This window comes from Larimichthys crocea, chromosome XX, assembly GCF_000972845.2.
Source record: "Larimichthys crocea isolate SSNF chromosome XX, L_crocea_2.0, whole genome shotgun sequence".
Classification (NCBI taxonomy): Eukaryota; Metazoa; Chordata; class Actinopteri; family Sciaenidae; genus Larimichthys; species Larimichthys crocea.
The window spans coordinates 7655404-7669000 of NC_040030.1; the positions used below are offsets into that span (position 1 = coordinate 7655404).

The window sequence follows — 13597 nt, forward strand, 5'->3', positions numbered from 1 at the left end:
CCGACAGCAAGAAGCGAGCAAGGGAGCACTGCTGCTTTGGGAGCCTGACTGGATTCCTATCTGCAATCTTTTTTCTTCTTCTTTTTTTTTTTGCTCATCGACAAGGAAAGGAAGAAAAAACACTCAAAGGGCCTTCGAACCTTTCTCTTTGGATGTGTGGATTTACAAAATAGCTTTGGTTAAGCTCTTTCGCACTGATACCTGTTCTGACAGAGCATATATAAAAAGGCTTTCTTTGCTGCTCTTGGGATATACATACATCTGATGTGAATACCACAGCTCTTTCTGGTTGCAAACAGGAGGGAAACTATAGATCTCAGATCAAGGACCTGTATTAATAACTTGAGGTAGGTGTCTAGTGTTTCAAACCCTCTTTGCATCAATTTGTAACACCCTACCCTCCCTTCTGTCTTGTAATACGGTTTTTGGTTACTTAATTTACCATCATGTCCTTCTCATACACATGCTTCAGAAAAGCCAGCCCTCGCTACCCTCCCCTCTCTATTTGCCCCTGAGCACAGTTCATGGAAATAAAAGCATTGTTTAATTGAGGATAGGTCAAGCCCTCTTGCCCCTTGGCAAGCACCCAAAACCCACGGTCTCCCCTTGTCCTCTTCAGTTCCCTTAACCTCTTCACTTTGGTCCACTTAACAGTACTACCAGCAAACCAGCTACTTTCCCTGTCCCCAAAGCCCCCCCAACACCACCTTCAAACACCCCCAACCTCCCCCCCAGATGATGCTGAATTATGAACGTGCCACATCATGAGTCTCCTGGGGCGGGTAGCTGTGCATCGTGCCAGGAAAGCCGCCCTGCTCTGTGTAGTCTTCCTGATGGCGCGAGCGTGGAGCAGCGCCTCCCTGGCCTTGGCGGGGGCGGCGGTGTCTCAGGGACCCCAGGGCTGTCCACCGCAGTGTTCCTGCAGTAATCAGCAGGGGAAGGTGGTGTGCACCCGACGTGGCCTCACCCGTGTGCCCCCTGGCATTCCTGCCAACACGCGACACCTCAATCTAATGGAAAACGCCATCGAGGCGGTGCAGGCTGACTCCTTCCGCCACCTGCACCACCTTGAGGTGCTCCAGCTTGGGCGAAATGCCATACGGCAGATTGAGGTGGGCGCGTTTAATGGACTAACCAGTCTCAACACACTGGAGCTGTTTGACAACCGGTTGACAGTGGTGCCCAGTGGGGCCTTTGAGTACCTGTCTAAACTAAGAGAACTGTGGCTGAGGAATAACCCCATTGAAAGTATCCCATCCTACGCCTTCAACCGAGTGCCCTCACTCATGCGACTGGACTTGGGAGAATTACGGAAACTGGAGTACATCTCAGAAGGCGCTTTTGAGGGCCTACAAAACCTCAAGTACCTCAACCTGGGCATGTGCAACGTAAAGGGTGATATGCCAAACCTGAGTCCACTCAAGGGCCTGGAGGAGCTAGAGATCTCTGAAAATCACTTCCCAGAGATAAAGCCAGGCTCCTTCAAAGGCATGCGTTCACTGAAAAAACTCTGGGTGATGAACTCACAAATCACAGTTATCGAGCGCAATGCTTTTGACGACCTATCTTCATTGGTGGAGCTTAATCTTGCCCATAATAATCTGAGCGCTGTGCCACATGATCTGTTCTCCCCGCTCAGGTACTTGGTGGAGCTCCATCTCCACCATAACCCTTGGAACTGTGGCTGTGAGGCTGTATGGTTAGCACGCTGGCTAAGGGAGTACATCCCTACTAACTCAACCTGCTGTGGACGCTGTCACTCACCTGCCAGCATGCGAGGTCGACAGTTGGTTGAGGTGGACCGAGGAGAGGGCGCTGCAAGCCAGTGTTCTGCACCATTCATTGCTGATGCACCAAGAGACTTGAACATCTCAGCAGGGCGAGTGGCCGACCTACGCTGCCGCACAGCCCCAATGTCATCAGTCCGCTGGCTCCTACCCAATGGGACTATCCTGACACATGCCTCTGGTCACCCAAGAATATCAGTGCTCAATGACGGAACCCTTAATTTCTCAAATGTCCTGGCAACAGACACTGGCACTTACACCTGCATGGTGTCCAATGCAGCTGGGAACTCCAATGCCTCGGCCTACCTCAATGTGAGTGCAGCTGAGCTCAATACATCCAACTTGAGTTACTTCACCACAGTGACTGTAGAGGTCTTGGGGCCAACCACTGAGATGCCCAAACCTAAAACCACCACGACCACAGCTGCTGCTGCTGCAGGGGCTGGGGTAGCTGGAGGAGGAGGGGTAGGCCTAGGGACAACAACTACAACTGCCTCTCCTTCAGTCTTTCAGCCAGTCTTCATCTCCACGCCAACCGTTCTGCTTCAAAGTACTGATAGCCCACCAGGTGCAGCCAAGTCATCTGTGGCGCCAGGACCCAAAGGTGCCACTGGTAAACCAGGAAAGACAGGCCCAAGCCTGGATGAAGTGATGAAGACCACTAAGATCATAATAGGTTGCTTTGTGGCAGTGACACTGCTGGCTGCTGTCATGCTCATTGCCTTCTACAAATTGAGAAAGCGCCACCAGCAGAGGAGCACAGTGGCAGCTGCCCGAACAGTGGAGATCATCCAGGTGGATGAGGAGGACCTTCCACCACCAGCGTCTGCAGCTCAAGAGACGGCTCTAACATTGCCTGAAATCCGGGACCACAACAGCATACACAAACTGGACTTTATCAGCCACAAAACTGACTACAGCTTTCACAAACCCAAGGCCGAATACAAACCTCAGCCAGACTTCACCCTTCACAAGCCAAAGGCTGAGTACACCACATATAAGCCAAATATGGACTTCAGTAGCCACAAATTCATCCCAGATTACAGCACTCACAAATCAACACCAGATTTTAGCCTTCATAGAGCAAAGCCTGACTACAGCCCATTTAGACAGGACTACAGCACTCACAAACCTAAAGCAGAATACAGCCCATTCAAACCAGACTTTGGAACTCACCCAAAAACTAAATCAGACTACAGCCCCTTCAAACCAGATTACAGTACTCATCCTAGGCAGAAAGCTGACTTCAGCCCATTCAAACGAGATTACAGCACCCAACCAAAACCTAAACATGACTACAGCCCATTAAAATCGGACTACAATACACAACATACAACCATAAAGGCTGAATACAGTCCATTCAAACCAGATTATGGCACTCACCCAAGACCTAAACCAGATTACAGCCCATTTAAGCCAGACTACAGCACTCAGCCTAAACCCAAAATGGACTACAGTGCCCAGAGGTCTAAAACTGACAGTTCCTACAAACCCAAGGACCCTTACACTCCACATAAGACTGCAACTGATTACAGCGCCTTCAAGACCGACTTCAGCCCCCACAAAGCGGATTACAGCGCCTTCAAGTCTGACTTCAGTCCACACACTCAGAGACCTAAACTTGATTACAGTCCACACAAAATGGACTACAGCCCTCATAAGGTGGACTACAGCACTCTAAAGCCCAAATACAACACCTACAAACCAACTGGCCATGGGGCTAAATGGACAGACAACAACGTTGGAAACTCTTTGCCTCGAACCTTGCCCAGCACCATCACAGCAATGGCTGAGCCCTATGCCATAAAAACTCACACCAAGGAGAAGGTACAGGAGACTCAGATTTAAAGAGGCCCCCCAGAAGGCTCCCACTCTTTTCCCTAGGTCCCTAGCTCCCACCCATCCATGTCCCACGCCCCCCCTCCCCTCCCCCGAGTCATCGCCCATAAAATCATGCAATAGAATGCACAACGAAAAAAGGACAGGAACTACTTTTTTGTACAGAGTGCAAACTTAAAGACTGATGATTTCTTGTTGTACATGCTTATAAATAAATATATATATGGACAAATTGAAACTACCATGGGCTGGTGATAGAGAAACATATATTAAAAAGAAATTGAAACTATTTTCTAACTTGTAACTTCTATTTAAAACAATGAGTTGTTTAAGATGCTGTCTTGACTTTGACAAATGAGGGTAGTGTTGTTTTAAAAAGGGGCATTCTGTGAGATTTTTACACCATGCTACAGAGAATGCAGTGATGAGAAAAAATATTTATACTGAGAAGACTTTCTTTAACAAAAACCGAAAAAAGGTCAGTGTCGATCTTTACAGGTTTATCTTGTAAAAGCACCAAGAATTTGTACTGTGCCAAATGTTATAAAATGCAATAAAAAGGATTTTTGGAAGAAAAAAGGAAGTATTAGAGAGAGATGTTTTTTTCCCCCTTTGCTTCTGGCGTATACTGTAACGATCAGCCAAATGCTTTAGACACTGCAGTAAGACGCTGCAGCTATACTTTAACCCTACGTGTGCTGAATGACTCAGGCAGAATGAATCACGGTGCAGAAGTGGATGGTGCTTTTTCAAAAATCTCTCAACATCTCCTATTATTATCTTTTATATGTAATAGCATAGTTTGCTCAGTTTTCATTTCACACCACCAGTGTGTGTCGTGGTGTTTCATCAAGGTGTGGCTGATCAAAAGCATGCATTTAACCCAAGTTCTTAAGTTCTACAAATGCGTTAAGATGCTAAAAGATGAAGCAATGGCATGTCCACAGATAAGTATAGCAGTGCTACCATAAGATCTAATGTTAACTGAAATGCTCATTACATTGCCTTTTGACGATACAAGCATTTTGTGTTACCTAGCTCATTTTCTACATTACAAACTGGTATTATTAATCATGTATCTAATGAGTGAAAAGGTGATAAATTAAGGTGAAATACTGTTTGGGTGTTAAGACTGTCTTGCACTTTGCCAAAAAATATAGATCCTCATTTCACTTTTCATTGCATTACCAGCTGTTGTGGGTTCATCAATCAGTATGGGGGCTTTTTATGGTGACAAATGCATTCGGGTCTTGCTGTTAACTGTGCATTTTTCATCTTTGACAATATCACCCCTCTCAATCATAATATAGCCTCACAGCCCCCTGCCTAACAAAGAAAGATAACATACAACATACACAGTGGTTAACAGACTTGTATTAGACAGGTGAGAGTTTGTTTTTTGAAACTATGGTATGTGGGATTGAAGGCCAAGCAATGCCATTATTCCTACTATAACACACTCTCTCTCACTTAATGAGGAACAGTCTCAAGCACACAGGTTAATTTAGAAAAATGAGAACGAAAGGTGATGTGAACTACCCTGGAAGCACAAAATAATAGAACATGTTTGGAGTGGGCAACATGTGGGTGAGTGATAAAGAATACTACAAAATATTATTCAGGCAAGCCATTGAAAATGTACATTTTTTAAATTCTGAAGTAAATTAACATTAATTATTTGAATCTGGGTGTACATGACATTATCTACAATCCTTGTAGTGTAGTTGACGACATCAGCTTATAAAACCAGTAATACGTGTGGAAAATTTAGCCCTGGTTAGGCAGAGCACCTGCGAGGGCCACAGGAACAACGTCAGGGTTCGTCTTTCCAACACTGTAGTGTTTCAACATTTGAGACAGAGGAGGAAAAAGGGAGAACGTTTAAATAGAAAGGAGAGAACGAGGCTGACATGGCGCACCACAAAAAGAGTGTAGCAGTTAGTCGGGTGACTAGAATAATTGCTTGTGAGCATGACAGTCGAGCTTGGTAAAAAAGAGGGAAAAGGCTAGAAGGATAAAGAAAGATTTGGAGGGTAAAGAGGACAGTTGAAGAGGGAGAGTTCCCCTTCATTTATTTATTTATTACATTTAGCTGTTTTAGATGATGTCTTGCACTTGGAAACAGAGCATATGTTGTTAAGAAAAACAGCATTTGTTGTAAATGTATAATTAAAATGTTCTCCAAGATCGTGCTACATAACAAGGCTGGGTAGATGAGAGAATTCTTCTGGATTAAAAACATCAATTGAAAAATCAGAGGAAATAATTAAATCAAATAAAGAGGACAGCATTTTCCCCCCCTGAAAAACATATTTTGAGACAGCATACTAGACTGTGTGTGTGATCTTAAAACATCTGACATGTAAAGCCAGTGAGAGACACTGAAAGCAACTTTTTATTTATCCATTAACTGCAACACAATGCTGCATTTCAGTCATAGATATAGGTGGTGTTATACCAAGTGGTCATGACTGGAATCAATGTCTTGTCATTATCACAAAAAGATAAATTTTACCACCGTCTACCAACTGCCATCGAATTAGGGTAAAAATAACCCACTGCAGTGTACCAGGGCTGTCACAACTGGTCACTTGGGCAAAAAAACAGACGTGATCAAATCAATTACAGCTTTCGCCATCCTCGCCTTTTTGCCACGTTTGTTGATGTTGAGTATTTTTCTGCAGGTGATGAGCGAGAAAGATCAGACAGGGGACGTTTGTCTGCATTTGTTTATATAGGTATGTGCAGGTATGCTGTGTTTTCTGTTGTGTGAAAAACATGAGAAGGGGAACAGAGGGAGTGTGAAGGAAAAAAGTGTGTGCGTATGTGTGTGAGACAGACAGCAGGGTTCGTATTTAACATGCCCATTTCAGGGTGCCCCTGCAGCCAAATGGTAGAGGTGTTTGTCACATAACTGTAACGTCCACAGTTCGATTCTACCTCTCTACTATCAGCTTTCCAATAAAGGCAAAATGCCAAGAATACTGAGTAAGAAAAAAAAAAAGCCCATTTCATACTGTACTGACCATTTGTCACTACGCTGACTCATACCACAGGCAGCATGCTTTTGTCTCACTCCTGTTGTCTTGTGATTGTTTTTGATAACATAGCTACAGTTTCTTAATTGTCTCTAATGTGAAGCAGGTGAGAGGACTGTTGAAACAAGTGAAAAGTATCAGTATGTTGTATCTAAATGGAGAGTGTAAATGGATAAGAGGGAGTGTGAGCAGTATGTATGAACAGATGCAAGCACTGTGTTATGGCATTCTTGCGTAAGCTTGGCCATATTGTATCACATTTACTATGCCTCAGTGTGGTCCAACTATGGTATAGCAGAATGGAGCTTATGCCACATGTATGTTGTGGTATGTGGTCACATAATAAGCTGCACTGTGCTATAAAAGGCTCCTTCATACTAATCAGTCAACATGGCTACAGGGTCATCAATCAGCCAATCAGCTAGCCGGCCACCGAAGGGCCCGTCTCCATGGGAAACACTCCTTCCCCTCCATCCCTTCCTCCTCCGCATCATGTTTTCTTTTCTGTCTGTGTGCTTCATTAGCAATCATGAAGCCATTTGAAAGAGGAAGCAAGGCAAGATGCACCTACTTACCCACAGCTCACAGAGCCTGGGGAGGAAGGATGGGGGGGGATAAGACTTTAGAGGGGGAAGAAAATAAAGTGCTATAAAAATGAAAATGTAGGAAAGAAACTTGAAGTGGGAAGAAATGCGGAACAGATTGCGAGAAAGGAGTTATTAGTGTGGAGGCAAAAAGTGGGAAATTTATCCAAAACAGAAAGCAGTTTGGGAGAAGATACGTGAAGCAAAGAGCAGACAGCAATGCAAAAAAAACCCAAAAAAACAAGACATGCACCGAAATGTGGCAGGGCTGGATAAGGTGGATGATGGTACAAAGAAGTGTTTCTGAGGGAGACGCAATGAAAAAGATGAAACGAGAGGTAAAAACAGGAGGGAATTAAGGAAGAGGGAGAGGGGAGGAAACAAAAACAGAAAACAATTAAACAGAAACAGACAAAATAAGTGAAAACTGATTAAAATGAAACAAAAAATGAGAGAGGAAAAAAAGAAGAAGAGAGGGGAAAGCAAAGCAGTGAGTGAGAGGAAGAAAGAGCAAAGGCGCTTAGGAGAGAAGTAAGCAGAGCATATGTGATGCAAGAGTGCCAGCTACAGATGGAATGGGGGATATATAGCCTGGCCATCATGGCTCCTGCATGACTGTTGAACGGCTTGGACTGCACCACGAGGGGTGTGGTGGTGGTGGTGGTGGTGGTGGAGGGGATATGGAGTGTGATGTTACCATAGCACAGTGCAGCAGATAGGAAGTGCTGATAACAGTAATGGACTGGACCACTGGGGGTACTTGAGGAAGGGGTGAACGGTGAATATGAAGGCAGAGAGGATGGGGAGGATCAAGAGGTCAGCGCAAATGGAACTGCAGGGACGATAACTGCCACAGTGCAGCCGTGTGCATGCGTATGTGTTTTCAGTGTGACCAGGAGGACGCTGAATTTAACAGGTCAAAGCCCCTGAAGCCGACGGCAAAAACAAACTACACTTTCTCTCCCATTCAATTTAAGAAAAAGAGCTCATTCTCAACTTAAAGTGTTCGTAGGACATTTTGAAACCCAATTATTTCGATGCAATCTCTTAATTGGATTTTTTTTTTCTCTCATTGTAAATTACTATGCACTGAGGCGCAGAAGATGGCTGTAATAAAATGTTATTCCATTAAAATGACCTAAACCAATAGGCATTGGAATCTGAATTGCATCAGCCGTTTATCAACTAAAGCCCCTCACTCAGTCTTGTCATTAAAGCAAAGAGGATGTAGCACTTCTGACAAAAGAGGTTTTACATTGTTCTCCGTTATCAGTGTCTGCTAAAAATGTATAGAAACGTGGCAATGCAGGCATGTCCAGTGATTCACTGGCAAAGAATCAATATCCACAAACATTTAAATCAAGCCTATATTAGGAGATTGTAGAAATATGGCGGCACAACTTCATTTATGCATTCCTAGGAGCTTAGTTCCAGTCGTGCAGGTGTTTTATGGCGCAGAACATAAATGCTGAATTTACATACACCTCAGATTACTGCACCATCTTTGATCAGAGCCTGTGATCAGGGCTTGGCACAAGTGGCTGTCTATATACAGGAGCAGCAAGGATAAAAAGGTGCTTCTTAGCCCATTAGCTTTTCTTCCGCTCGATGGGTGCGTTTCTTTTAGAATTCCCGGTTCAGAAGCGCTGTGCATGTTGACTTTCAAGTCTGTGCATAACCATAATGTTTAATGTCTGAACAGTGTTCGTTATTTGCGGAATATCGACGTAGAGTTTTTAAGTGCAGCATAATTACAGGATCCAAACACCTAATTTACCTGAGCTTTGCTGCAAGAAAACGCCAATCGCTTTAATTGTGCTTTTATTGCATTTGTAAGTGGTTACTGATTATTGATGAGGTGATTGTTGTTAATTAACATACCATAGCCTGTGATCGATTCCTGCCTAGAATCTGCATCCTAGTTTAGGGTCGAGGGATGTGTGCTACACGGCGCATGTGGTAGGACTGTGTGTGGGCACTAGCCAGTGTGCTAGTGGAGCAGACAGGAGGCTATTCTAAGCAGGCCTGGGAGCGTGCTGCTTTGTGAGTCAACATGAGTCAGGGCTACAGACTTGTTTGGACCTCGTGTCAAATGAAGGGACTGGACAGGATGCAGAGTCAAAAGGTGGAGACGGCACATGGACTATATGCAGAGGATGCTCATTATGACACTAGACACCTTGAGTTCAGGAGAGCAGGAATGTCATCTCATCCTACATTTATATATTTGGAATGTTATCTTTGTCGATTAAACAATAAAATAAACATTTTCTTTCCTGATTATGTTTTCTATAGTGCGCTTTATATGCGTTAATTTTCAAACAATGCAAGAAAGTTAAAGGTACGAAGGTGTCGGTGAACTGGAGGAAATTGTGATTGTGTGATGTTTGCTGGTGCATCTGGACAATGTGAAAACTGATACATATAGCCATATTCAGTGACCAGCTGGTGGTGTGATTTGTTGTTACCGAGGTCAACAGAGGAAAAAGAAAAATTTTACACAGTATACTGTTGGCAATGAGCCCAGCGCCGTCCGGGCTGTAGTGTTGAATAGGTGCGTGCCAACAGATTTTATTGGATGTATACCGTATATATCTGTTGCTAAAACTGAGACTGAATCGCGGGTGGGTTTGTGTGAGCTATTTTTGCCATGTAGAGGCGACCACTCAACTGTGTTACTCCCTGTGAGACAGACTTTATTGCCCCTTTTGGTGGGTGAAAAACATCCATGTGTTTTCTTAGCGGCCAGCAACGATGAAGCCTTACTTTTATGATCCCCGTCCAGTAGTTGAGGCAGAGGTGTGTGTGTGTGCAGTAAATCAAGCCCACTGAGAGCAGCGAACAGGGGGGGGAGACATATGTGAGGAGGGGGTGCGTTGAGGTTTTTTGTGAGCACACAAACAAATAAAGACACAGGCGCACACAAAAGCATGCACGTACACACAGAAAAATGAAGCCATTGACCATTAATTTCACTGCTTTTGTTGAGATTTACAGCCTAGAGAGAAATCATGATCACAGGCGCAGCGTCACCAAGGATACTGTGCTCAGGAAGAGCCCTCATTCACTCGCTCACGAACATAAATACACGAGCGCACTAACGCAGCAGACTGAATATCCAAAGAGACACAAGCCCTTTTCAAATTCGGAACATGTTTCTATGTAGCTGAAAAAAAAGCACCGGCTCACAGATTCTGCTTCTTTTTAATGAAAACTAAGCAGCTTATTAGTAGCCTAAAGGTCTGTGCACGTTTCTTCTAAAAATATATAGTGATAGCATATCTTCCTGTCTCAGATCTGGACTGTTTAAACACAGTGCATACCAAGTTTTAGTATGCACAACTATGAATATCAAAAAATATCTTAGTAGGGTCAGGTAGGACAATGTTACAGCTCCATTAGGGTTAGAGGTTAGAGGTCTCCCTTCCCTTCCCTTCCTACAAATTTGTTTCCGTGGCAAATCTGACATTTAGACCCATGTTTTCATGTACATGTATCCACTTATTAAAAAAAGGCACAAAGATGTGATTTTCTGTTTGACTATTTTGGTGGTTTCCATGGCGCCACTGCATGTTCTCAGGCAAATGCAGAGTCCAAGAATGACACAAAAAAAAGGCACGTACGCAATGTGCAGACAAAAAAGAATCTTTGCTTCTATGCTGTGTGTACAGTCTAAGGTAACGAAGCGAGGATGGGGGGAAAAAAAAAAAGAAGTCTTGCAGGGATTGTCCTGGGATTTCATCTTTTCTGGGATGAGAACGTCTGGTGTGTATCTGGTGTAGACATTTTGGCGATAGTGAAGGGGTGGAATTGGGGTGACAAAATGGCCTCTTGCACTGCTAGAGACATTACAGAAAGGAGGCGGCGAGGAAAAACAGACAAGGGTAAGAGAATTAACTGAGGTGGATAGCGAGGCCGACACATTATCTATGACACCCTGATTTAGTGTGTCAGAGGATAGCAGTGCTAGATGGGAAAAAAAGGGACACGCAGAGGGGAAGGAGGGCGGGAAAAGGAGAGTGAAGAAAAGACGACGAGGGGCAAGGATGAGGAACAAAGAGCAATATAGTCAGTAAAGAATGTGATCACAATAGATAAGAACCCACCCTATCTGGCACAATACGGGTAGCTCGGCATTCATCCTGTAGTAACTGTAGGATCATGAATTCATGCCGATGTGGACTTCTAATGTCAAAGACTTGCTTAGAAAACGTGCACCGCCGAGCACAGAATGGCACATGAAAGCAACGTCAAGATGAAAGCTCTGACGAGGTGCATTAGAGCATCCGGGGGCTGAAACACAGTTTTCATGTGGTGGCAGAATTATTCAGCCGCTGCAGCAAACTGCTGTGTGTGTGTTTAAATGTGTGTGTGTGTGTGTGTGTGCAGTTGGGTCAGCAGTGATCTTTAAAGATCAAACAAATCAATAGCTAACCTCTGCTTGCAGTGGACAACTACAGCTTCACTGCATTGTAGTTAGTCCAGTCTTTTTGCCCCCTCCCACCACTTATATTTAGTATTTAGGGGGCATTTGGAAATTTGTCAGGCTTTGTTTAATTACTTCAATCTGAGAGGGAATCGAGTATAGATGCAACACCAGTGAACTGAAAAGAGAAAGGGAGGAGGGGGGGGACATGCTCAAAAGCTGTATTTACGAGGTGTCGGGGTCCAGGCGCTGATCCCAGCCACAATGTTTTAATGGATCCCAAATAAATGGTGGCTGCAGAAGTGCTTGTTTAAAATACAGTTCTTACTTAATAGAAAAAAGGGATGTGGGTTTGCTGGAAGATTTAAGGCAGCAACGAAACAACAAGACTGTTTGTAAGCATTTAGCTCATTCTACTTTCCCTTTAATTTTGACTTCAAACAAATCGGAATTGGACTTCAGCGTGAAGAGGAAAAAAGACGTGCTGTGAAGTGGTCCGTTTGTGGATTTGTGTGTGCTGTACAGAATCCATTTGATCTAATTTTTTTTTTAATTGCACAAATCCATTTTAGACATTTAGGCCTTCTTGTTGTCGAGCTACTGTCCAATGTCCGGTTGTTTTTGTCGTATCTTTAGTCGAGCTTCGGCCCTGTAAAAAACACTTGCGCATTGCATGCTGACTGTGAAAGAGCTCGAGAGTGACTTCACCTGCAGTCACTCTCGAGCTCTTTCACAGTGCGTTAGTCTAACTTTGCCACCACTGCATTAAAAACTGATCAAAGTCATCGCAGACAGCAAAGAGCATTTAAATCCAGTAGCTGCTTATTTATGTCAGACTTTGTGAGATTCTCTGGAGGTGCACTGGGACAACCAAAAAGTAAGTCACTGAAACCAGGAGAAGAAATTATAAATATGAAGATGTAGTTAATTTATTGGAAGCTGGAACTTTAAAAGCTGGCGAGTTCTTACATAAACAAGGCCTAAGGTCCCACTGAAAGAAAAGAAATTGGGTTGATTGAATTTTCTGACAACATAATTATAATCAACTGATTATTTCAGGGTCAGGAAAAATCCTTCATCACCATGTTAATGTTGTGATGTGGGAATCAGGGAGGTGTTCTCCTATATACTTGTGTTCCTTGAACAGTAATTGTTTTCATGGCCGTGATAGGCATTTCAGAATGGAAAAACTTTTCAGAGAGAGGTGAATCAGAGGCGCCGCGTGGCCCCAAGCTGAGCGTGACCTCGTCGGCCTGGCTGATACAAGAGTACCTGCCCAACGGGGAAGCCGATAATTAGACAGCAAGTTATACTGCCCTTCTCCCCTCGCCACGCTCTTGTCCCTCACTGCAGCTAATTAAACACGACCAGACACATCAAAGACGTATATGTGGAAGCAGGCTTGTGTGTTTGTCCACCAGTTACAGTTTTATTGCTCGCTGCTGCGGTAATATTACTTCAAACTAAGTTGTGAGCCATGGTTGGGGATGCGCTCTGTGTAAACATGTGGGATTAGTGCCACGAGTTTAAGAAGAAATGAGTAGGTGGTATCATGCAGCAGGGATATGAAAAGCAGAAGGTACTGGTCTAATGAGAGTTTAATACAATGACAAGGAGAAGACGAGGATGTGGCTCAGCTCATGGGACGAGCACTGAGAGTGCGGTGGAGAGAAATGATCAAAGGAAGAGAAGAAAATAAAGGGGAGGGGAGACAGAAAGGTGGCTCAAGGAGAGGAGAGGAGGCTCATGGTAGAGGAGACTTGGCAAGCATTCATCCTCCCACTCTGTTGGCAGCAGAGGCACAAACTGTTTGCTCACAGCAGTACATGCATCTATTAGTATTGTTCCAGGAGATAATAACTCTGTGTGTGTGTGTGTGGACATACGTATGTTTGCGTGTCCATCATCAGCCAAAAGTGGCAG

At 44.1% G+C, this 13597-nt stretch overlaps 3 protein-coding genes across 3 annotated transcripts in view; 2 read left to right on the plus strand and 1 right to left on the minus strand.

The window, feature by feature from the left end:
• The window catches only part of LOC104928802 (E3 ubiquitin-protein ligase TRIM38), an 899066-nt gene that overhangs the window by 495356 nt on the left and 390113 nt on the right, over positions 1-13597 (plus strand). The window lies entirely within an intron of this gene.
• The window catches only part of snd1 (staphylococcal nuclease and tudor domain containing 1), a 159661-nt gene that overhangs the window by 84798 nt on the left and 61266 nt on the right, over positions 1-13597 (minus strand). The window lies entirely within an intron of this gene.
• Positions 757-3714, plus strand: lrrc4.1 (leucine rich repeat containing 4.1). Its single transcript, XM_010730648.3, has one exon. The coding sequence runs from the start codon at positions 765-767 to the stop codon at positions 3633-3635; it is 2871 nt and encodes a 956-aa protein (XP_010728950.1). The 5' UTR covers positions 757-764; the 3' UTR covers positions 3636-3714.

Coding starts and splice junctions, on each gene's coding strand:
- lrrc4.1 (XM_010730648.3), top strand. CDS start 765: ATGAGTCTCCTGGGGCGGGTAGCTGTGCATCGTGCCAGGAAAGCCGCC.